Source organism: Bombus vancouverensis, chromosome 2, assembly GCF_051014615.1.
Source record: "Bombus vancouverensis nearcticus chromosome 2, iyBomVanc1_principal, whole genome shotgun sequence".
NCBI classification, from domain to species: domain Eukaryota; kingdom Metazoa; phylum Arthropoda; class Insecta; order Hymenoptera; family Apidae; genus Bombus; species Bombus vancouverensis.
In genome coordinates this window covers 5,310,494-5,337,781 of record NC_134912.1, presented here as the reverse complement: position 1 = coordinate 5,337,781, position 27,288 = coordinate 5,310,494, and the positions used below count along the sequence as shown (strand labels likewise).

Genomic DNA, 27,288 nt, shown 5'->3' with positions numbered 1-27,288 from the left:
ATTTTGGTGTCTAATCAGGATAAAATAAATCTTAAACTTAAAACGGAAGGAAAAAATAGTCTTGAGATAAGTTATTGAAAACAAAAATTGTTATATCTTCCTAACACATAGGCGTACGATTTTGTAAGTATCGTGGTTCCTACGCGAAACCTATGAAAATACGTGTAGTATATCGAAATGATGTTCGGGAAAAAGAGAACGATCGATCATTACGAATTTTATGTTAACAACAATATTTATTACATAATAATTACGATATATATATATTTATATATATATATAATAATAATAATAACGTCTATGGATTTACAGTACACTGTCGCGCTAAACCTTAGTTATGTATAATATGCAATGGAATGATTACAAGTTGTTAATACATCCACGTTTCAAGCTTTCGAGGCATTCAGGGCTTCGTTTGTTTTTTTCAGATTGGCTCGAATGCGGTGTAAAGGGAACCGTGTCCCTTCGTCTGCTTCACATTTCGCTCTTCCTCGCTCTCTTTCTCTCCCGCTCTCTCTCTCTCTCTCTCACTCTCGTTCTCTCGGCGGGACCGATGCTCGGGTTTGATCGAGAGTAAAAGATCGATCACGATCTATTGTCGATATTTAATTCGTTCTCACGGGCATCGTCCCAAAACGTAGGACTTTAAATTTCGTGTATATATATATATTTTTTTTTTATATATATAGATCTTTATCCGTATAGATCATAGAGTTAAGAATAAATTCTCTACACCTCTTACAGTGGACAACGTAGGATCTACGATAAAAAATGGACAGTTTCGGTTGTTCGATGGGTATATGACAAAACAGAAATCAATTTCTAGCGCGGAGTCTTTTTCTTCCGGGAGCCAGAACGATGCTTCAACAACTTCAACGAGCTGTGCGTTTCACATTTTCTTAATATTTTTGTTGCTTTCTATCCTCTTATTTTATTTTTTATATTTATTATTTATTTATTTATTTTTTTTTGGTTTCTTGCGTTAGTACTAGTAGCTATCTTTAGCGTTAGTGTGTTTGGTATCAGTATGTTCGTTTTATCGTTGTCGATTGCTTTGGTACGTTCCATTATTGTTTTCATTGAAGTTACTTCTTGTTTAGTTTATTTTCATTTGGACCCTTTCGCGACGGTAACGTCTATGTAAGAATTTTTGTCATCCATTTCGGGTTCCGTGTAAATTGTCAAGGAGTAATTCATACGCGTTATAAATACAATTTTATTGTATAGCATGATTCATTTACAAGGCGCGAAGCAATTCAACCGAGATTCGAAGTTCAAGTCTTTGGAAAGCGATCATTTCTGCGCCGTTTGTACACTCTTTATGTCCTTCTCTCCTTGTTTCGGGATATCTCTTTCACTCGAATGTGAATATTATGTTACACGAGAAACTTCGAATCCTGCGATAACACATAGTTTAATGAATTATTCTTCGTTGACGTCGATTGATATTGTTGAATGGAAAACATTACGACTATATGGAAAGTAATTTTTTGTTACTACCACTAAAATGTAATTCTCTATCTACTGACTATGTTTCTGAAAACCGTCCCAAAAGGGTTTAAGGAAACTCATATCATTGTTACTAAAGAAATCTACTTTTTTTTTTGTTCTTTTTCTTTTTTATGTTTTTGTTTTTTTGGTTTTAGTGACGAATCACGGTGAAGGGAAAAGTTTGAAAACTGAGCAATTCATGCATTATCCAAAGAGGAATTTAAGAACATCTAAGGAGTCTTCTTTCAATTCTACGTGTTAATTATATTCTGCTGTGGCATCGTTCTACTCGCGAAGAAATAAATATAAAAGACGAAAGTAAAAGGTAAATCAGTATTTTACTATCAGACTAAATTAAGGCTTTACAAAGATTCATTGTATTTTTTTGTTTCTTCTCTCTCTTTATTTACATCATTGTTTCTTTCGTGCGCTACGTGCCATTTGGACCGACGTACACATCTATTTACGTCTCTTGGACAATCCTTATACTGCTAACATGACAATCGGTACGTTTGTTGATCGGACCCGCCATTGCGCGCGAATTTCGAAGGATTTGAAGAGAACATCGCCTTATATTCTTAAAACTGCTCGGAAATGACCATGCTCGAAAGACTGGCGCGGTTTGTATCGTTTAAGAACTTTCGATTGATCGTCTTTTATGAATAATACGAAGAAAATGAGCGATCTTCGATTATACGTGATTTCGATAAATCGCGAGTGCTACACTGATGATAGTTGATGGTTGCTAGTATGTCTTTATCCTTGAGATAAAACTTATCATCGCGATACAGGTACTTAAGAGCTAGAAGAAATGTGAAAGAAAAAAATACAGACGAGTAGATTTATTTGTAACAAATAGCGTAGAAAGATCGAAGGTAGAAATAAGATACTTGAGAAATGATTAGTAGGGAACTCAACGATTACTTGGAACTTTTAAATGTACCGTTTTATGATTACTACGTAATGTAGTTATACATTTGGTAAAAAAGCACAGGCATCGAGGTCTTAGGCACATGTATTGTTTGCTCGCGTATCACTGTAGATCCATTTCCGCCAAATGCTTTCGAGCGTGCTCCAATCGCTAAGCACAGTGTTGAATTTTCTAAAATTATATATATTCTTCAGAAAAAAAGGTTCTTTCACGATGTAATCAATATAAATTGATGAATCTTTTTAGACTAAAATACCATTATCATATTTCTACCCACTTTTTATTTTTAATAGAAAGCTATCAGTTGAAGTAAAATCCTTTAAAAAGAAACATTTAACGTACAAGATATTAAATACGTAAATAGTATTGTTCTTTCGTAGGAAAAACGAATAAAATGTCAATGTACGCTTCTAAAGTATAGCGTAGAAAGAACAATTGAATTAAATAGAAACTTCATGAATTAACCATACCTGTTGTTTTCTAACTGCTCTTTAAACTAAGGAATTAATATTAATTAAATAATTAGCATAACGTCAAATAGAATTCCTTCGATTGTTACTTTCAACACTGTTCGGTTCATTAAACTCGTCGTCAACGTACACTATCACGAGCCAGCTCAGACCAATTGCCACTTCTCATCGATTCGAATGTTTTCCGTCGTATTTTTCTATATCGTCGTGTGTTCACTCGATCTACTCAACTAAATCACTACGCGTTGCGTGTTATTCTTCTTTAAATTAATTATTATTAGTATCAATAGTAATATTATTTTTACTTGTCGCACCACGACCACGATCGACACGTTCATTTCAGTAATTACTCATAGTCTATTATGTTAATGATCATTTATCGATAATCGTGCCAATCGATAGTTCCACTTTTTTACCTATTATATTACCGATATACTCTTTCCCCGTTCGATGATTAGTTTCCCCTATTGTGTTCCATGTTCTCTTCATTGTATTTATATAGCATATCGCTTTTTTACGTCACGTCGAGAACGACGACATCGATCGATTGTCATACATCAGTGGCGTTACACACGGAAATCATTTCGAAAGCAATGAAAGGCACTATTTAGACGTTACGTGGACACTGGTAGTGGCACCGATAATAGTCATAAAACGGTACGGTATTTCCGCCTCGGAAGATAATTACAGCAAGTTTGCTTTGTCGCTCGCGTGCACGTTATTGCGTATTTTGTCATTCGTAGGTTTCCACGTGATTACGATACGCTGACCCGAACTGTACTCGATTCGATAATAGTCGAACATTTCCAGCCAATTTCACTCTGCACTTGTCAATGCTTTCTGTTCGAACTTACTCAGGATTATCACTATTTCATTGAATTATCGATTAGTCGGCTAAGTATGAATAAGATTCAGATCAACACAGGGTTGGTCCTCCTGGACGTGTTCTCTAATGCAACTGTAACCTCGATGATGAGTTTGATCGGATGAAGTAGATGAATATTTATTAAAAAGAGGAGGTAGCTTCACGTAAAAAATGGCGAGTCTGCGTAAAAGTATTCAAAATCCCATTGTCAGTCACGTTCTCTGATTTTTGCTACCATTCCTTACATCGTACACTGGTCGGTTGGATATGTAAATAAAAAGATATCGATGACTTCGAAGAAGTGAGTTAAAAAGTAACGTTGTATTTCAATGTTATTTTCGTTATATAGAACTTATAATTTCAACATTCTTCTCAACTGTCCGCGTTATTATTCCGTCGAGACTTTTCGATCTGACGTTTCGTTTAACATTTATGTAAAAGCTAGATGAAACAAACCGATAGGATATACCTTGAGAAAAAGAACGGACAACATTCGTTCCTTGTACATACAAGCGCTCGTCGTAGCTTCTCGATCGATGCCGGGTGCTCGCGGCGCTTATTTCTCTCTTTTTTCTTTCTTTCGTTTTTTTTACATTAAATCCTCCTGAATTTCCTCATTAAAGTTCTTCCTTTTTTTAAGTACAATGCTGCATTAATAACATGACTCGAACATACTATCGATATAATCGTTTATGATAATTGGTCCTGAACAAATGATAGAACCAAGTTTTGGTTAAGTGTTTAGTGATCATGTGTGTCAAGCGCTGTTCGCGCGCGATAAGAATACTGGATCCTGATTTCGATCTCAGAGAAAGACTTCGACTTCAGGATCCAGAAGATTGGTATGATATAATCTAAGAATCTGCACTCTCTACGTTACGACTACACTTACACACCTCTATTCTACACTTCCTATGTTATTTCCAATGATCGATTTTATGTATATTTAACGACTGCTTTTTTTTCCTACACCGATGCATGTATGAATCGACGCGTACTACTTTGCCGACTGAAACGCTGTATTAGTGGTGCCATGAACTATCGAGCTATCTGTAGATAATCAAAATCGCTATTACAGTCGCGATTCCATAAACTATCGATAGAATACTCTTGCAATTTATATATTTTCCCAGCGTTTTACGGATACCATCTATATAACGATTGTATGTAACCTCGACACGTTTTTGTCGCTTAAAAAAATTATAACGAGCATGCAAATAAAAGCAGCTCAAAACAGTGTTTCATATACGCACATTCGACACATCGGATAGTAAATGCAGTTTTTAACCCAAATACAAGTTTTATGCCAACGCATAATACATTTATCGAACATTGATCAACTTTGTCGGCAAAGGTGTACGTATTATGCGTCGTTATTTCGAATGGCTTAATGTACTTTGCTGTCTGGACTAGATATTCTGATCGGCGATCATATTCTGGCATCGAGTCTTTCAACGACCCCTTTAAAGGGCCCAGAAATAGAAATGAATTATACACACGAAACGGTGATGTTATGTTTGTTTCGTTTCTCTTCGTATGAAGTTAATATTATACTAAAATTACGTCAATATAATAAACGTTACATTCAACCGAAATTAATTGTCAGAAATAAATCAACGACTAAATTATCAAGTTTTTCTCCGCAAGTAGTACATGCGATAAACAAACATGGACTTCGAAGTGGATCTATCCTTAATGCGAATTTATGCATATGCGTTTCTAAGTAAAGGTTTCTATTCGTTCTCTTTTTATCTTGCAACGTACAGAGGATTAACCGAATCAAGAGAAGTATGTTTATTCGTGAATTCGATTCATAGATATTTGCTGTATTTGGTAAGCTCGTGTTGCTCGAAATGTAATGGCGGTTAAGTATTTGGATGCCAAGAGCGGAATATTTTCACGTTAAATTTCAAGCAACACCAACTCAATTCTTAATATTATTAGGTGTCATCGGTAACAATCGATAATTCGTTTGGGTTTTTCGTATTATAGTTTGTATGATATAACTGATACATAGCAGGTAGATATATCACTGGAATAGCATGTAAGATTTTGGAAACGTACGGAGGAAAATCCGTGTCTTGTTTCGAGATTTTTACCTTGATATCCATCTTCTTTCGTTTCTTTTTATACACGTTTCGTATTCAAACTCGGACAGGCGTAATGTACGCAGGATTTCGTAACGATCATGTGAATCATAACCTTTACGAAATCTTCGAATACACCTGACATTCTTCTTCTCACGATACATTATCTTCTGTCTTTTTTATATATGTACGTATAGTTAAATTTATTACTAATGTCGTTATTAGTAATGATATCGTTACATGATTAATACGGTTCGATTTGCGTGCAAATATCTTTTTGTTTTACTTGTTGTCATTAGGCGAATCGTAGAGTACACTGTACTACGTTGAACGGACACGAAATAAAGAAACATCGAATCGTATTGAGAATCAAATGACGTCTAGATTCTATCATGAGAATATAACCCGAATGGACTTATATATGATTATCAAATATTAGTGTCTTTGAAATGTTCATGGCGTGATATTTACAAAGTTTTCTATGCATCTTCGGCGATGAGTAGTGGGGGGGAAGGACAACTCGAAAAAGCGTTAAGGCCCGTTTACATTTGGGTATCTTTTTTTTTTCATCATTCACTATAAGTCACAAACTATATGTAGATAGCTGTCGATTTAGACTGACGGAAATAGTTATCGTTTTCATCGAGGAAAGTTTCTCTCGTGTGGGCTTTTAACAACGTGTTCTTTCTTCGTTAGTTCTCGGGACACGTGTCACACACAAAAAAACGCTACATTTATTGTATCCATCAATTTTCTTTCTTTTCATTCAGTCAAATTCGAAGCTTCAAGGTCAACGATGCAATAAAATATATGAATTTCCTTTTTTTTTATAGCAGTCAAACTCAGTTAATACTGTATAAAGTTAGTTTTCTAACAATTGATTTTATCTTTACTCGAAGGATACATATAGTATATAATATATATATATATAAATATATATATATTTATAATAATAATAATAATAATAATAATAATAATGATAATAATAATAATGCTTTGTTAAATCTCGGGACGTCCTTGTAATTATTTCGTTAAGTTTGGTTTGAAACGTATGTATCATGGATATACGTGTTTTTCTCTTCGAACCGTGTTTCCTTTTTTATTTTCTTTTTTTTTCCAATTTCCAAGATACATAGAGAATCACCGTGGACTCGTCACTACTCTGTTTTGTTTAGCTTCATTCCAGCCTCTTATGTTTATTATCCGAGAAATAGTTTAACGGAACGATAACGTAAGTTATACAATCGGTAGGCCCGTTACATATCGAAAAACAATAACAGTATCTGCATATATAACACGTGGTAAATGTATGTATAATATGTATATATACCAATATGTTTACAGTTTCACGTACACGCGTATGTATACTCGGGATGAACATGCGGAATCGAGGGGAAATCGAGCGTATACGGATCGAGACATGCCATTTATTTCGCGTTATGCTCGATTTCACTGGCAATTGCGCAGATTCAATTTCAAGAACTCAACGATCGAAACGTCCCTTAATTTTGCCCCAATTCACTCGCAAACGAATCGCCATTCGCAACCATCGACTATAACAGTTTTGTCCATAAAGTAAGGAAATTACGAAACGATACTAGTAAGAGTATATTATAATCGAAGGATGCTGTTGCAACAAGAACTACTGTGGCGCATCGCTGCGAGTGAGACCGTGTTTAAGCATGTACGTTTCGTTTCTCTTATTGGAAGAAGTTTTTGAATTTCCCGCCGATCTGTAGATTCGCTTCGATCGGCTGAGTTCCCTGTACAGATAACGCACAATCTAAGATCGTTACTTTACGAAGCTATCGCGATCGAAAGCATTGTCTTTTTTGCACGAAACTAATGCGATCGTAGTCTCCAAGGTTACTTAGTTACGTGGTCCATGCGAAAGTGAAACGACTGTTAATTAAATACAGGGAATAAAGATATAAAAGGTCGTGTTACTCGTATGAAATAAATAATGCAACGACGGTCAAACGATAATGAAATTATCTTACTTTGCAACTGTTACGCGTATCGATTATAATGCAATCGTAACTGTAATTGTACGAATTTTTTACACGAACATGTATTATCGATCGGTAAATACAAAGCATCGCCAACATTTTCCTTAAATAAAATTGTACTGCTATTATAACTCGCGCAATTCGAGACACAATTTACACCGTATACACATTATACGTCTATATATATCTCCGCGTATACTATATACATAGAATATATAGCATACATTTATATGTTTATATATATAAATATATAATATCTAATAAGATTAACAGCATGTAATATCTTATATAAACATCTTATGAAACATTGCCACCAATTAAAAATGACGAGAAAGGAAACATATTCTGCAGACTATCGATCGGAGTTCGTATATGGAAGTCAGGACATCTTTTGCAAAAAGTATTCAATGCTTCGTCTCGAGATACCTCGAAGAGGACGCGTTTACTTGAAGATCGTTCAATTGTTACATCTACAGAAAAAGGTAATGGTAGATAATACGTATATACAAGACGCTACACTCCATGAGAACATATTATTATTTAATACTAAAACCTTTCTTAGTGGTATTTTATTGTTGTTTAGTTTTAATAATAGATCGTTAATATCTACTAAAGTATATTTCCTTTGTTTCTTGTAATTTCTTTTTCTCTTTCTCTTCGTACTTTACTCGCTCACACTCTCTCCCACCCTTTCGCTCTGTCTTTCTCTCACATCTATATATTTCACTTTTATCCTCGTGCACGGATTATTTTTTTCTTCGAATAAAGTCGATCGATTACATCGGGGAGATGGTCGCATCCCCGCTTCTTTCCCTTCAATTTCCTTTCCCTCCGCACCTCTTTCATTTCTTTCTCTTTCTAGCTTTTTCTTTCTTCCTTTTGTTCAGAAAAAATCCTGCATTCTCGTTACGGTACAACGTCCACGGATATCGTTGGAAAGTACGTATACATATATATGTATATGTATGTATATGCGTTTTGTTTTTACATATACATATGTGCATATATATGTATAGAGTTTATCAGGTGGGGGCGAAAGCAAAAACGGAATGGAACGAAACGAAACGAGATAATGCTTCTGTACATTTGTCGCATCTGCTTAGAACCATTTGGTGTGCATTACCTTTATGCTGGACATCTCACAACGATCTCTTAGTCCTTCTTGTCTCCATCTTCGGGGTCCTTAAGCGTGTGCCATTGAGCGATAGGACGTCTCGGGGATGCCAACATGTCGGACCAGTGTCTCAATTCTGTTCCGCTCGCGTTGTACCCCAAGACGACCTTCCCAATGGGTTCTGAGGTGCCGATACGATCGTAGTCGACTACCGTGACAACCAATTGCACTTTCTAAACGTGAAATCACGCATTAGTGCATTGCCTTCTCACAGTGGATGTTTTTTCTTTCTCTCGCCATAACTTCCGAATCGTAACGTAAAAATATGACTAGAAGCCATAAATTCCATTAGAAATGGAAATATCGGTCAATGGTAAATGGAATATTTATATGAAAAATACGAAAAAATTTATATATATATGTACATGTGATAAAGATATAGAGAAAGGAATTTATGGTTGTTTAGAAAACTAGTCTACAGAAATAGAAATTGTAAAAAATTGTTCATATCATTATTTAGGATGCAGAATTTTTAATAATAAATATAGAAAAATATGCGCGTATGCAAGTGATAAGCAGAGCTTGTTTAATAGAACTTACATTGTTTAGTTTAGAGGTGTTTATTCTTTAGACACGTCTTACCTTCGATTCGAGGAACATGCAAAGCTTCTAAGCGACATTTTTAAGCTCGTATGAAAAAAAGTAGCAACTCCTTACACGATATAAATGTAGCAGAGCATATATTGTATATTATAAAACGCTTTTTACGATTCGGAAGTACGGTATTTTGAAAATTGTAGAAAATCAGTCCCTTCATAAAGCACATTTGGCCCTATTTTAAATAAACAGTAAAATATAGAAGAATCAAGAAGATAACATTTTAGTCCTTCTCTTTTTTTCAAAAACAGAAGTTAGAAAGAGCTTTCTTGTTTATTTATAACAAAATTATTTACGCAAGTAAAAACGGCGTGCACTATATTGCTCGCACTTTATGTAGGGTATTTCATTAACGCATTACATACGGATCATTTAATCTCGCTCTCGTAAACTCGTTTTTATACCAATTATATTTAAATCATCCGTTTGCAATGGATTTGAAGTATTTAAACAAACTTCTTACGCTATGGAGGTACAAAAAAAAATTAGAAATAAAATTATTGTCGTGGCTGTTGTCTAAAAGATAATTAAAAAAGTAAAAAATGTGCTAGTTAATGTAGCAAGAATAGAAGAAGTGGTGTATTGTTACTGTTACCTGTGTCTGTGGACCGTGTCAAATGAAAGGTACGAAATAAACGGGTGGTAATAGAGAAATTTCAAAGATTCGTACCTGTATCTGTTCGAAGGGTACCTCAAACGTGAACGATTCGTTGTAATACGGATTAAGAGTGCACTTTTTGATGGACGTTTTCTTCTTCTTCAATCTTTTGCCATTTTGCATCAAAGCGATCTTTACATAAGGATCCGACAGGCCACCGACGTCCATTTTCTTCAGATTTTTCGCTTCCAGGATCACCACCGTTAATTTACCGGCCGTGGGCACGTAACGTAGCGAGAAACAAATATCGCCCAATTTGTTATCCTGTAATTGATAAACTTACATCAACTTTATTATTCATACGAATATTGAAGCAGTCGTTTCAAATGATAATTATACATAATTGATAAAAAAACACTCCTCTATTAGCTCTAAAACAGCGTCGAATACTCGTCCTTGTTAGGAATTCAAATTATTAGCAAATAAATAGACAGTTTCGTTATATTAAAAAAACATTTCGTATTTCAAAATAATGTACAGGTAGTTCGAGATAAATTACTGAAGTTTAATAACAAATGAAAAAGAAATTACAGCTTGAATACTGTACAATTTTTAAAGACACGACAAAGTTCTCGAAAAGATAGAAATAAATTGCTGAAAAATAATTTCCATAATATAGTATCGAAAACAAAATTTGTAATTTTCTATTAAAAATATTCTATTAAAAATAATCAAGTATCTACATGCTTTTAAGCAGTAGTATCCATTGATATACATCATGAACAAAAATCCTTAGGTAATTCTTAAAAATTATCTATTTTTGCGAGTTAATTTAGTTTCTATTCAATTCAATATATCTTTCTTACATTTACAAAAAGTATTAAAACAAATTTACCTGACCACCCTCGCCCTCGACGCTCTGTAGTTCTCTCCATTCCTCGATTGTCTGAGCCAGATCGACTTGGCACAGAGGAACCTTCACTTCACCGATTTGGTCGTGTTTGGAGAACCTGTCGAAGTCGAAGATCGCGAAGACGAGCGTCTTGTTCATAGCGTCTGCGTATGCTACGCTCTGAAAGACGATTGTGCACCGTCAGAAAAAGCAAAAGAAAAAGTCGTTTGCGTTTCGTTGAATGGTCGTCGAGACAAAGCAATTGAAGAGGAAACGACCTAACCTTGAACGTGAAAGTCTCATTGAAGACCGGATTGAGCGTTTTCCTGTGCACTTTCGTTTCGAATTTCTTCTTCTTGTCCGGTAGCAAGTAAACCTTGACGTAAGGATCGGAAGTGCCACCCATGTCTAGAGCTGGTAGCTCCTCGGCTTGTATCACAGTCACTGCCAAGCTATTCGTGTTGAAATCGTATTCGAGCTGTAAAAGTCGATTCGTCGACGTATTAATAGATTTTATCGGCGAAATATTTTTCAAGTTTTGTTGACAATTGATTTATCAGATGCGTTCTACTTTTGTTCACTGTATCTTTCTCTGTAGCAAATTAAAAGAAAGTGACGGAGACAGGAGCTTATGTCGTGCATTGATTACACACAAATATACCGCTATTGAACATATTTTCTATGAAGAGAAGCTCTTTGTATTCGTTTAAAAATATTTTAATAGATAAAGCCACGGAAATTCCCATCTACTTCTCGCACGCTGACCTTTTTTTTATATAAATAGATCTAGCTCTTAACCTCTTCACGGAGAATATTTTCCTGCCTATGTTGAAATGGCTACGTTTAAAACAGGTAATTACTTCCATACGACATTTTGTCACGATGAACTATGTCGTCATCAACATCCAATAGGGTCGTCGTATTTGACATGACGAAATATTTCGTTCTACCCGATTAAAAAGTTGCACTAACTTTAAATAACATTTTTTAAACGCTTTTTTCAGCTTTGTAGTGTACACATAGAAATCATATGAAAAGCTCTATGCGACTCATCAATTGAATAGTGTCACTTGTTACACATTTCATACAAGTTATACTTTTGCAAGCTTTGTATTGTATGATATCATTGAAATCATCAATCGGTTAGTATTCTTTTCGAGAAACTTCGAATTACAAATCACAAGAACTTCTTTTTTAATTGGAAACTAAAAGATCGATGACGAATATATCGTAGCTTAAAAATCGTACCTTGTATTGAAGTTTTCCAAGTTTCACCTCGCTTTGCTTACTCTCGGCTTCATCCGGTTCTTCAGCGTTGTCAGTCAGCTCTTCCATATCCGGCTGGACCTTAACAAATCGAAGTGGATTCCACGAGTGTAGAATGTGCGTCTAACATCTACATGAAGTCACGGAACACCGAGTACGTACCTTGTCCTTGTACGTGCTGCCTAATAGCTGCACGGACTTGAGGTCTACCGCACCCTTCAGCCCTTTCTTCCCGTCCTTGGATCGTCTTTTGCGACAGCATCTCCTGATGCAGCAGAAGCAGATTCCGAGAACTACTACGCCTACGGCTACTCAAGCGAAGAAGGGAAAAATCGAAAGAATCGAATTAAAAAAAAATTACTAACTTTGTGGAAGCTCGATTATGTTTAAAAAAAATGGCGTCTCTTAATAAAGTATCGTGCAAAAGTTTTAGACCATTAGCGTTTCACCCTCGCTAGTTTCACGATAGCTATTATTCATGTTGTGAGAAAACGTTTTCAATTGTTATATGAAAATGAATCATTATCGATTCCCTGTATTCTTCAAATGAAATAATTCTTGACGTATTTCGGCATATTTTATTTTTCAGTTTCATTTCATCTTTCCATAAGTGTCCTTGCATTTGTGAATGGATCACAATATGTTAATTGTTTTGAATTAATCAACATTTTTGAAGGGAATTTTTAATTCTTGAATCATATCCTTCTTAGACGATTTCTGAAAAGCTTTGCAAATTTAAATGGAAACCAGAATAACGATATATATTTATGCGAACAATTTCAGTTTTTAGTGGTCCAAAATTTTTACATCGTACTGTATGCTTATTTTGCATCTATGCAAGCGCAGTTCGGAAGCGCGAAAGCGGTTTTGTTAATTCTATCATTTTCCTTTACTTATATATTTATTTTGGTGCTGCTTGTATAATGAATGTGATTTTGATTTAGATTATGAACTACATAGGTATATATATGTATGTGATATTATATAGTAAAAATAAAATGTGATATGTTCGAGTGTCGTCAACACTTAATGCAACTGAAACAAAGAAAATTTGCGTGATTAATGTTTGCATGTTATGTGTTGTTCGAATTATCTGAAAGAGTAAAATGTTTCATCGACGATTGTTTATCCAGAAAGGGGTACGGGATTTATATTCGGTTGCTTTTATATTAATACAATTTTTTATAGTCATGTTAAATATGGAAATGTTTGTACTATCATTTACTTGTATTATTTTTGAATCTTATCGGATGAGATCTACTCTTATTCGAGAATTTTTGTGTGCCATTGTAGTAATCGATAGATCTATGTCTCTTATTTATTGGCTACCACACGAAACTTCAATTTAAAGCCTTCAAACTTCTCAATATTATACTAGAAAGACTAAAAATATTTTGCTTTTATAGCATATAAATTAATTTTTCGTTTCTAGTTTCTTCTGCTTCAATTTACAAATAATTCTATTTTTAATATTTATAACAATATATACACTTCATGTCTTATCAATTAAAGTGTACTCAATTTGCGTTAAAAGCATAAAAGAAACTTGTAATAATTCATAGTTTTAGAGATTTTGAGAGAAAGAGAAGTTACGAGACTTCAAAATTATTGCAGCAAAGAATCTAAAGAATCCAGATATTAAAAAAAAATCAGTATCTAAAAAATTAAGATTGTCGTACATCAAGATTTTCTAAAGAGAAACGTAGGTGTCTTTATTTAAAAAATGTAGCTCGCTTTACTTTACGTGGTGGTCAATCTTTTGGCGGATAAAATAATAAGAGTAATCTACACGCGACTGTTTGCTTTTACCTATTAGGATCGCTACGAGTGCCCATGTTGGTATTCCCATTTCCTCCGCGAGCTCAACGCCGAGATTCTCCACTTGAGTCTCCAATGTTTCTTTTTCGGTCACCGCCTCTGTGCCAACTAAACGCGATTATATAACTTTAGTTATTGTACCGTGGAAAATGTGACGCGATCTTCATGTTTAAAGACAAAGCGAAGAAAGATTTACCTTCTTTTATTTCCTCCTCCGTGCTCACAAAAGTCTTTAGCGTCGACTCAACCATCTCCTCCACCGGTTGCGGTTGCGGTTCTTCCGGAACCTTCTCCGCTTCTCTTTTGTAGATGGCAGGCATTTTCTGTAAAGAATAAAAGTAAATGATATAAATATTTTAATACATATACACTTTTCTGTTATCGAAAACTCTTTTCTTGTCAATTTATAATACACGATTACTTCGCAAAAATCGATCTGAAGGCGCTCCCTAGTTTTGAACGTTGATATCTTTTGATAACCAACTTGATAACTACGATTCTGTAATACTGTACAATAGCAGACAAAGGAAAGTTTAAAATCGATATATTACGAATATTAGTAACTTCTGTACTAAACATTTTTTGTCGTATTGATAACAGTCATCTATTCTATGGTATTCATTTTTCTTATTAAATATAAATTCATTTGCGAAATTATGATGTCTCCTTACAGTCTTTATTTTATAAACTTTCTTCTGTCCGTCACAATATGTAGAGTAAATATACTGCCTGATTTGGAATTCTGTATGTATATATACAGGGTGGTTGGTAACTGGTGGTACATGCGGAAAGGGGGTGATTCTACGCGAAAAAAGAAGTCGAAAATATAGAATAAAAATTTTTCGTTTGAGGCTTTGTTTTCGAGAAAATCGACTTTGAATTTTCGCTCGGTACGCCTGCGGTACGTTATAACGGATCTCACTGTAGATCGTTGCCTCGATGGAAAAATAACGAGACGTGATAAAGTGCGCGCGTACCGAGCGAAAATTCAAAGTCGATTTTCTCGAAAACAAAGCCTCAAACGAAAAATTTTTATTCTATATTTTCGACTTCTTTTTTCGCGTAGAATCACCCCCTTTCCGCTTGTACCACCAGTTACCAACCACTCTGAGTATATTAATTTTGTGTTTCTCAACCATTTTTACGTATATCCTAATGGGACTAAAATTTAATGCCTAGAATATTTTCTAAAATAAGAAAGTTATTTGCTTATCATTTGGCAGAGAACATACGTACAATGTTATAAAAACGGGTCCATAAGTAGTCCATAAATAGAAAAACCGTTGCATTGCATAAGTTCGAAATTACATGGTTGTCGTTAATGTTATTTTAAGAAAATAATCGATTCTTTCGTTTGTGGATATTCTAGAGAACCTTAATTCAAATAATTCTGTATTCTGAATTTTCAAATGGAGCTTACATTTTTTATTATCGCGATCACCGAGGAGAATATGGAAAACTCCACTGCTTCGTGCAGAGTGCAATGAAAATTAGAGAAATTTGTCAAGAGTACTAAGATAGTATACCTTCATATAGGATAATATAATATTAATTACTAGTAACAGGGATAGAAATAATATTTAAATAGATAGTACAAACAACACTATATCAAAGAAATATTGTTATGTATGCATCATCTACTTATATACTTTTCTAATATTATCATTTTTTCTTATAGGCGAAAGCCTGCCAAAAAAAAAAAAAAAATAAAAATAACATAAAAAAGAATTTTTATCATCATGCGCGTACGTATATTTAATTTTAACACACTCCAACCGAAGTATTGGCACGAACTCGAGCAACATCACTTTTAATGCATTTTTTAAGTATGTCATGGACTCCCGATCGAAAAAAATACCCGTTCTTCGTGAAGCAGTAAAATTCTTTCATGCGAAACTCACTATCGAGATAAAGCTGGTGGTGAAAACCACGGGAAATCTTGAATTCTATTCTCGCCTGCAATTCTCTTCCAAAGTTTTGTCGCTCTTTTCATACAGGCCAAGATCCGGTTAGTCGTAAGCGCATTCCCCGAAGCAAAATGTAGCTCGAAAGGAACCGAGTAGAATAAAGTAGGTTTCTTTTCTTAATTTGTCCTGTGACGTGTGTCGATTTAAAATGTTTCAATTGCTTTGGGAGAAACTATATTCTTCGAATTATATTCTTTGATCAAAATTTTTATCATAATTGGAATTCTTGTAATTTTTTAAAATTCTTAAATTTTATTATCGAAAACGAATTACATGGTCTTACTTATAATTTGTAAAATTCAATGTGATTCCTTGTTTTAATTTTAAATGATATTTTTTAATACGTTCTAATATTTCTTGCTTTATTTTAGATTTTTGATCACGTTGATCACGCGCTCGATAGTTTCTCAACTTTTCGTTATTCTTAATGTAAATTCATCGTGACAGAATTTGTTGATATTAATTTGTAATATTTCGGTTTCAGATAACTATAGATTTTTATCATAATGTGTATTAGTTTAAGAAAACCAGAAACTTTTATTATGATATTTTCTTTTCACGTTGAAGCCTTGACATACGTTGTGACTTTTTGGAGAGATTTTTTTCTTCCATCTGAACTGGCAGATACAGTTAAAATAATTGATATCGGTTAAATGACACAGACAGATCTGTCTGTATCGATCGGAAACTTTGGTATTTAGCTCAGTTAATTTTAAGAAATAACTTCTTTTGGGTTTTAATTATTAAAACGGAACGCAAAGTTTCATTTATTCATTTCATCCAGTGTTATCGATATTCGTAAACCTTCAACAATAATTTTTTACGTGAATAGATTTCAATTATCCCGTGTCCTTTGTTAATGAAAAAAGTTCATTTCTTTATAAATTTTCTCTACAATTATGTAACGTCAAATTTTTCATATGTCATCGTCATATTTAATCACTACTTAATTATAGTCACTATTTAATTTCAAAGTTCGATAATATTTTAAAATCGTCATGTCAATATCACGACAGCACACACTGGTAATTCGTTCTAAAAAATAGTTCGACTTCACGTACATTTCACAAAACTAACACGCAAACCACATTTACTCATAAACATGCGACTAAATTTAAAGAAAGAAAAAAGCTAATAATTTTCCACGAACTATACAAGCTATGATCTATTGGAATTTCAATGTTATATTTCCTGCGTTTTAATGGACTGAATCATAATTTCATACTACAGAAGCGGAACTCGTAATTACGATACGAGCGCTGCGAGATTTTACAATCAACGCTACGCTTCCGCATGCGAAGATTAAGTTCGCAAGTGTATCATGGTCTGGCAACTGTGGTAGGTTTCTCAAGATTTATGATATAATACCAACGCTGTTACATATTAGAGCATATTTTTATATGAGAACTCGTGTAGTGATAAAATGTGTAATATCGGAGACACGAATAAATGAAAGCCAGGAAATGGAATTTATTTTCTTTAAAATATAGGCTTTCGTTAGAGAATAGAAAATTGCTTTTTCAAAGTAAAAGAGTGCAGAGTAAAATAGCAAGTTTAAATTGTGACTAACGGAGTTGCTTTCTTAATAAAATACAATTACTAAAATTGCGCAATAAGGCAGGAGAAAGGAAGTAATGAATGACATTCGGAATGAAGCGAAATACTAGGAAAAAATTCAAGCCAAGAGATAGAAACAAGTCTCCTACAGTTTAATAATATATTAAAAAGAAATATTTATAGTAAATATCAATTGTCAATTATATTATCAGCGACACTGTTTTTCATTCGTAGATTGATTGTATCGGATTCGCAACCATCGCGTGCATTAACTCTGTAACGACCTCTCTTGCTTCCGGGTTCTTTTTTTCTATTCCCTCGGGTGTTCGAATGCATACAGTATACCTACTGCTGATTTTTAATTAGCAAATGTGAAAACGTCTATCGGCTGGTCTTTGTAGCGAGCATTTATTCCATGCTTTTTGAAAGTTCGTTCCAAAGGGTTACTTGAAATCTGCGATATTAAGGACGTATCTGTGATGGGACAAAGCTTTTCAAAATTCATGGTAACTGCAAATTTTGCCTGAAAAGAAGAGTCCAGATAATTGTTTGTTACGTAACGCAAAATAATTTTTATGTCTTTATCAAATTTTAACGAATTTGTTATTTATTTTCAATGTATACGCTATATATATAAAATAAATAAAGAATATATGTAATATATGATTTAAAGTTGTTTATTGAACCCACGAATACAGTTTTAGGTGCATATTCACAATAAACGGTGAATTTTTGTAATGATATGTTAGGTAAGGGTGCCGATACGCGGCGGTACGACGTAGCCATGCTGTATTATGTGTCGGCGCTTTACATTTTTCGTTGTATAATACAATTTTTGGGTTTAAGCCGCTGGGGAGCGGAGCTTTTTTATGTATTTTTTTTAATTTTTTTCTGTCCTGAAAACTTTATATGTTATATATATATATATATGTCGGAGATGAAAGGAAAACCGGAGCCTTCCCTTTGCAATTTTGAGGAAGCCTTCTAATGCTTTAGCCTAGATTTTATCATAACTGTAATTAAGCAATTGTCATTTGTAATTGTTTGATATTTGTGACAGCGAAAGTGGGTTCGAGGTGACAACTGGTCGCCGAACGTAGCCACGGTCACGGGATAAACGTTTTGCCTGACGAAGGTGTGGATCGGTTGTATCGTTTTCCCTAGAAATCACATAGAATTGTACTTTAGAGATGTCGATATAATGGGACACACGTTGTATTAGGAATCAATCTCCAGACAGAAACTGCCTAGCAACGGCGTTTGGATCTTTCTCGATGTTTCCAAAGAGTATACAACAAACTTTTGACAGAAATTGCCTAGCAACAACGATTGGAACCTTCTCGATGCCTCCAGCGAGCATATAACAAACAAATGCAGTCGTATAGCGAAAAAGATTTTCATCAGATATTCATTCGTGTGATCGCCTTGGAAAGTGATACATCGAGCAATTTACCGAGTGTCTCAGCAATGGTATTTTTGTGTTTAAAATTATTCTACGCATAGTAAAGAGTTATCCCGTTGACCGTGGATTCGTTTGAACCCCGGAACGTTGTTAATAGCGTTAATTAAATTCATTATTCGTAAAACCTATCAATCGTTAATCTCATTATTCGTTAAATTTATTATTCGTAAGACATATTATTCGTTCCTCTTATTGTTCGTTAAACTTATTATTCTTTAATCTAATTATTAGTTAAACTTATCGTTTGTTAATCTTATCATTTATTAAACTCATTATTCATAATATTTTGTAAAATCTTGTTTATTCGCGTAAATATATTCTCTGTTTCGTAAAACAATGGCTAATTCAAACGAAGAATCATTACGCGCCTTAAATCCTAATGATAACCCGACATATATATATATATATATATATATATATATTACATATGATTGATTGAAATGCAATATATATATATATATATATATATATATATATAATGTATCTACTTAATAACTTTCAAAAAGCGTAATAAGAATATAAATACTACAGGAAAAACAGATATCGATAACATCTGTCATATTTATTTATTTGTGATGGAAAACCAATGTTTCATATCTTTCATAGACAAGATTTAATTTTGTATAATTGAAAAAGATTCCAGAAATTTGGATTTATTGAGAAAACGAGAAACCATTGTCGATCTAAACGATCTGTAACTCGACCAATTCTAACAAGTTTGTATTTAACTACGACGAGTGTTTGTTCGAGTTGTCGTCTGTCACCGGAAGTATGGTAGCATCTTCTCTACCTTCAATTCCAATTTTATCGATATGTATATTCACGTTCTATCTCAAATACGGACGAAACATATAGTAAAGTCGAAATATATAATAAAATCACAAAGGATACGATCAGTTGTGATCTTGTGACATTGTTTAAGTGGCTTTGAGCTATCAATTGACTTTGCTCCATCTATATATACGAAACTTTCTTCGTCCTTACTGTAGTAGCTGCAATCTCCTTGAATGCAATCTCCTAATACGTTTCTATTTGACTTTCATTAAGCTCTTCCATTAAGCTACGTCTTCTCTCATTAGATCTTCAAATAATTTTTAAATGCATGAAATCCTGTTAATCCTCTGTAGGATATTTTACTTTCTTCTTAAGCGTTGGGAATGTTAACGATTCATATATATTTCATCCTATAAGAGCGATGAAAAAATAATTTTGAACAATTTTGCTATGAAAGGGCACGGAGAACTTCGAACAATGTGTTTTCGTATAAGTTTGAATAATTTTCGTTATTACCCGTTTTCGAAATTTTGAATGCGGTGGCTATTTGTTAATGTTAATATTACTAACACCGAACATGTTAATTTTTCACGCTTCCAAAGCGTTATGTGAGATAATGCTTGTTAAAGATTTTCGTAATTTCGTTTATTTTTTTATTTCGTATTTCGTATTTCGTCGTTTTATTCACTTCAGTATATTTTGCCTAAGCTGAGAAAATCCCTTTATGACAACTTTCCAACAGACTTGATACGCAGTAGCTTATTTACAGGGGGGAAAAGGAATCGCTCCAAAGGAAGAAGACTCGATGGCGCCCCATTCGTAGAAATAAAATGGCGGTATGCCAGAAATAACAATGAGTATCTCGTAAGATTCTCTATTCTCATCCATAGAATGTCACCTTGAACTAAGTTCGAGGACGCAAGGGGAAATTGCCACTGAGAAGAGTTGCGTGGGCGTGTGTAAAGGGGAGAGAAAAAAAAACTACGAAGCAGGCTGATGCGCGAAAATTATGGCTAGGGAGAAAGAGGATTCCTAACTACGTAGAAGGGAAAGCAGGAAGCTAGAAAACACAAGCAGTAAGATCTTACAGAGAATATAGTAAAGAATTATTTTAGCCCACTGGCATGTTCGTGTCGTGATAACTTTCCCCTCTTTGCTTACATATACTTGGTTATCATTCCTTTCCTCTCGATAAGACGTCTTCTTTACGTTGCATTTACGCGATGATATTACGTACCATGGAGTATGAAAACATACTCCATATGATTACGTTTCATTATTCCATTTTATGTTTTCTCTACATTTCATTTTACCAGGTTGGTACACACGAAATACAATTTTTCTAAATTTGGAAATTGACATCTGATTGTCATGTTGTAGACTTTGTTCAATATTAAAAGCAAAAATTAAAATTTCATATGAAATATTATATTTCTTTCTAATTCAATATTAATATTAGATCGAAGAAGATGCAAGGAAAGTACGACAAATTTACTTTTATCGATTTTCTGATTTGGATGTCATTTCATCGTTAAAAGAAACTATTTTAACATGATATAATTGAAATGGCAGCAATCCTGTAGGTTCGAAAATAAGTCTTTTAAATATACACGGTAAACTTAAGAAGTTGTGCAAAGAATGATCATAAATAATAAAATCAAATAATAATCAAAAGAAAGTATTTTAACATGACATAATTAAAATGGGAACAATCCCATAGGTCTAAAAATAAGTCTTTTAACTATACACGGTATTTGTGAAGTTCTTTCAAGGATAATATTTTTCAAATATTGATTCTCAGGCAACGATTTGGCGATAAAAATACATATTTCATAAAAAGATTAAATAAAAGGACAGCCTTTGCAAGATGAAACACATTTTTTAATTATATACTAATATATAATATATACAACAACATATAATAACATTTTAATTATATATACCCATTTTAAATTATACTCATTTTTAAATTACTCTTTCTGTCATCTTCGATTGTTCTATAATCACGCTAAGGAAAAAGCAATTCACTATAATAAAAATGTTTTGTAATATTTCTATTTAGTATTTATAAGCAAACAAATTTACAATCTGTAATTTGTCGATACATATTTCCTTTTTAAAGCCTTTGAAAAGCCTTTCCAAAGGCATCGACAATCCTCGAATCAGTGCAAACCGAAATTACGTACGCGAAACTCAATTTCGCTCAGCTTACCACTGAAAGTTCTAGTCAAATCATTAAAAGTCACAAGCATCCTACTTCCTGGTACTTTCACGGTTCAAGAACTCCGGAAACTTTTTCTTGTAGCGTTCAATCAGGCTCGTTAAACAGTTAATATTACACTGTGCGTGTCTCGATGATTATCGGTTACGTCAGTATTTATGATGACGTATTAGAGAACTAAAGTATCGTACTTCGACGTAATAATCAACGGAAATTGGTTTAAAATATCACGGTTAATATTAAATATCGTGAAGCGATAGGAAATGTTCGAGAATAATCGGTGGGTGTGGTAGCTTGTCTGACTGTCTAACTGCCTGACATCGATAAGACTTTACTACTTGCTACGGCGAGTCTTCCGCTCGAAGCTGTGTCTGAATCACTTCCTGATGTATTGGAAGAGCAACGATTCCCTTTACTTACATAGAGATTAATAGACTACGGGTATTTATCGAACGTATATGAAATTATTATAATCAACTGTACATAGTTTGCTGGCGATTATTGATTAGTTGGCGATTAGCTTTATTATGATATTATTTTGTATATAATATTATTTTGATACTATGATCTATAATACGATTTCGCTGTATTCGGAACCAGGTATCAAATAACTTTGTTCCCTGGAACAAGCAATTTCTCACTAAAAATTCAGTTTATTTCCTTCTCTAACATTTCAATAATTACATTCCATAATATGAAATTTATATTTATTAATTCATACCCAAGTTCATATTTTTTAATTTCCATTGCCAGTTGCAAGTAAAGCAAAATTCACCGTTTCATGCGTCAAAGGGTAAGAAAGGAACGAATTTCCAACAAATAACGGACATTTACAGTTGGGTTAACCAAAATGGTAGAAAATCAAAATTGAAAAATCCTCTCGCGTTTTTCCGAATAAATCGTTGCAAGTCTAACAAATACGCCGTGAAACAGGAGCTAACATAGCGCTAAAAATTCAAAGAAAACGTTTGTCTTATCAATCAGCGGATTCTAAATTTTTCATTTCGCCGACTTCGACATTGGCCTCCAATAAAATACGATAACGCGATAACGGAGGCGCAACCCAATAAAATAATCGTTATCGTCGCGGCGACGATAAATTGACGTCAGGCACGCGTCACCCACGCACGCAATAGTCGTCGGCGTTCTCCACGAGCTGGCAGCCATTCTTAGAAACAAAGGATTCGATGGATGTTGCCGTTTCATTCTTTCTTTCTCCTCGTTCTTTTTTTCTTTTACCTTATTTTTTCGTTTCATTTTACCGCATTGCCTCTCGTTTCAAGTATAATCCGACGAAGGTACGCGTTTTCGCGGTCGTTGAAATACCTAGGAACACTTGGGAAATAGGTTTGCAGGAGTATACGCTGCTACTTTCTCTTAATTAACTTAATTATAGAAGGTAGTTGACGCGGAACGAAAGCTCGAAAATCTGCGACGAAAAATTCCTCAGTAGGATTAGCCGTAAAACGAATAAATTAAGGCAATTGCACGGTTACATGGATTTTTGTTTCATATTTTAGGAAACAGTTGTTTACGGTTTCGGTTTAAGGTAGGGGAATAAATACGTATAGTTTTTAGTGTGGAGCTCAATAGAAAAAGCAAATGCCACAATTGTAGAAAACATAATTCTCGTAGAAGATTCAATACTAAATTGTAATTACATAAATGTCTTAAATGATTATCGAGGGGCTCTTCAGACTGCGGGTGTTTCTCGGAATATTCCTTTTTGCAGATTATCGCATTTTTATAATCTGCAGATTTCATTATACGTGACTCTGAATTTCTGGAGAGACACCCTTTTTCGATCTAATATTTTAAAAACTACAAAAGAGACACTTTTAAAGAATTTTGAACTTTTACGAAATGCCAACAGAGAATTTTTATCAATTTTTATTTTGACACTTTTAAATATACATGTATGTTTTTGAATTTATCTTTTGCACCCTTAATAATACCAATAACTTCGATACGTTCGAAATGTAAAATTGCAAAAAATTAAATTGAAAACTAAATTGAAAATTGAGTTATAAGGCAGAAAAATTAATTCATAAATATTTCATTTACTATTGATAAAATTTGGCGTCAAATTAAGCTACAAATGTAATTTTTTTCTCTCATATTTGTTTTCTATTCAATAAATATCTTTAAAAATTCTTATATCTGTTTTTATTGCTTTATATTTACTTAAATGTACGTTCAATGAGACACTGTACATACGTAACTACTTTCAATGTCGTAATCGTTGGAATGTAACGTGGAAACCAGATTGATATTCGAGAAAAGGACGTTCAGAATTATATCATCTCTTTAAAGCTCTGTAATTTCGTATTAGAAGTAATGTAATCGTTTTTTCTCGATATCATTTTCTTCTATATTAAAAATGAAGTTTATGCACTATCTATTTTGTAGGCTTTTTATAAATATCGCGATTCTATAAACAAAAGGAAAATTCAATTTTGAGTATCTCGGAGCACGATTTTGTCGGATACGGCAATATTCCAAATAACTCCTCGATTAAATGCTCTTAATACTATCAATTATTTATAATAATAATTCTAAAATTCATGTATGAATGCCAAAAAATTCCTTGTTACATAATATGTAGTTACTATTAGATATATTAAATAAATCAAGAATTCACCAATTACTGTTTTAATATTTTCTATCAATTTAGGATATTATATTGCTGCATACGTATATTTGGCGAATATCTAATGAAACACACGAAATGATAATAGTAACTTTTGTTCAACTTATCAGCGATATTCATATTTCAGAGTTCTCGTCTACTTTTATCACGTCTCAGTATGGCATATAGTCTTTTTTCATATAGCAATTCGATTCTTTTTAACAATTGTTTCATTAAGTTTGTGTTTGTAGAGGTCTTTAATGACGCTCTAATTGGTTGCGAGAGCAAAGTGACGATGTTATTAATATTAATAATATTATCCTCGTTTGATATCATGGATATTAATGTTATCGGTGCTCTTGCAACGCGATACATATTCATAACTTTTTTGCATCACACGAAGATTAAAGTAGAACAGTTCGTTCAATAAAATATGTAGCGCAATTTGGGAAATATGAATAACGTAACACGTTTCTTTAACATAAACGTGTATTATTTCTCTTTGTCAAGTTTGTATAATTTCGTTCATAAAAATTTCATTGCTGACATGCAAGCTCGAGTAAAGAAACCAGTCTTGTAAAGTGGTTCGTGTAAATCATTCTTCTTTTGAATTATAAACAACTGCCGTTTTTTGTGAAACCGAGATTAGGTATGCAGAGACATTTTAAAAGGCGAGAAAATTAGTTTTCTTTCGATTTACCGTGACGGTGAGGAAAACTACAAGATATAATCATAAGAAAGAACATTTATAATCGCTTCTCTTGCTTTATTCGCCTGAGGTATCTTAAAAAAATATTAAAGCCAGAGATATATAACTCGGAAAGTAATTCGAATATAAACAGATTCTTTTTATTCAATGTAAATATTATTTCGCGTAGATAATTGTAATAATTTATAGAGCGGTGAATTTGTTTATCAGCACACATAAGGAAAAATAATCTAATCTGCGTTTGAATATGCAAGATCGATACCTAACTTGGCACTGTGGAAAGCAAGAAGCATACGTGGGCGTTGCAGTGACTTAACGTGTGTTCTTCGATGAACATAAATTTCTTTGACATGTAATCGTATCGTCGATCTTGTTGCAGTTCATAAAAATCGCTAGAAAGATCGTGACACGTATCGAAACGATACGAGTAATCGATAATTGTTATGTTACGTCAACCGTATAGTTGTTTGCCTTCTACAAACAAATGATTTAAATTGTAAATTTGTACTGCTTAAAACAAACACAAGATAGCATTCATTCGATAGAACAATAAAAGCGTGTGTTAATTTTAACCTAGCGAGATGGAATTTTTTATTCTTCTGTTTTTATACAGTTTTTCATAACCGAACAAACAATAAATTCTACACGCTTTATAACTATGTATTTTTGAAGTATTTTCTAATTAAAGCATATATTGATATTGATACGTTATACTGGGATTTATTCAGTGCTTTCTCTTTCTCCTTTTCTACTCGTGTATTTCTACCATTATATTGTATTTATAGTACTCGTCGCGAAAGATTGCAATAAATCCTTCATATCGAATTAATTTCTATTTAGGTTCTTCTTTTACAATCCTCATAATTTTAATAATAATATCTCTCCCATTATAATTCGGTATAATTTAATTTCCCTAACAAAAGAGAAGATCAAACAGATAAAAATTGCAAAAGTGTAAAAAGACAGCTGTGGAATATCATAAAAAGGAATTACTGGTTGTAGAAAGCATTCATAAGGCATTAACGTAGATATAATTTCTGTTCCTATAGTCTTTGCACTTCTATATAGCAATGAAGTCTTTATTACAATGACATTAGATTTATATCTGATGAATTGTGACAAAGGTGAAGTGAAATGATATGGTATAAATATTGCAGAAGTATGAGATATCTATAACAATCGACATAAAATACTTAATTATGAAATATGTTAAATTCTATGTTCGGAAAGTTCGTGTCGGTTTTCGGTAGCTGGCATTAGGTCAGGTTTGAATATATCAGAATGATTGAAAACTAATGACTCGTGTACATATTCTAAAAGGTGATATTTCAGGTATCTTTAGAAGAAACTTTCGTTTCGATATATTGACTTTTATTAGTTTTATACGCTTTGAAATATGGAAGAAAACAAAGTGCATTATAGGCATTTAGAGACGGTGCTATAGTTGAAGGATTTGTGCGGAAGTGATTTGCTAGGTTTAAAGCTGATGATTTCAACCTTGAAGATCACGAACGCCCGGGTAAGTCCTCCACCACTGATGAAGATCAGATCAAAACACGGATCTAGAAAAATGTTCAAAATATCAAAATCCACCATTCACGACCATTTTGTGAAGCTTGGCTATATAAAGCATTTTGATGTATGGGTCCCCACGATTTAACGCAGAAAAATCTGATGGATCGCATTTTCACTTGCGACTCGCTCTATAAACGCAACGAGGAGACACCATTTTTGAAACAAGTAGTGACGATGGATAGAAAATGGATTATTT

At 33.5% G+C, this 27,288-nt stretch overlaps 1 protein-coding gene across 6 annotated transcripts in view; it reads right to left on the bottom strand.

Annotated features, from left to right (window-relative positions):
* Positions 1 to 216: 216 nt before the first annotated feature.
* Syt1 (synaptotagmin 1) overlaps positions 217 to 27,288 on the bottom strand; it is a 37,238-nt gene continuing 10,166 nt past the window's right edge. The window contains exons 2-10 of one of the 6 annotated variants that reach the window (XR_013061697.1): positions 14,395 to 14,521; positions 14,190 to 14,306; positions 12,543 to 12,688; positions 12,363 to 12,461; positions 11,398 to 11,592; positions 11,118 to 11,294; positions 10,295 to 10,546; positions 2,435 to 9,200; positions 217 to 2,293 (exon numbers count right to left, since the gene is read on the bottom strand). Coding sequence is in view for 3 of the 6 variants with exons in the window: in XM_033343262.2 (XP_033199153.1) it covers positions 9,006 to 9,200; positions 10,295 to 10,546; positions 11,118 to 11,294; positions 11,398 to 11,592; positions 12,363 to 12,461; positions 12,543 to 12,688; positions 14,190 to 14,306; positions 14,395 to 14,518 (1,305 nt within the window). In the remaining 3 variants the exon portion in view is untranslated. Of the gene's footprint in view, positions 9,201 to 10,294; positions 10,547 to 11,117; positions 11,295 to 11,397; positions 11,593 to 12,362; positions 12,462 to 12,542; positions 12,689 to 14,189; positions 14,307 to 14,394; positions 14,522 to 16,099; positions 17,358 to 27,288 lie in introns of those variants that run through there. The other 5 variants (XR_013061699.1, XR_013061696.1, XM_033343262.2 and 2 more) reach the window with 5 other exon arrangements.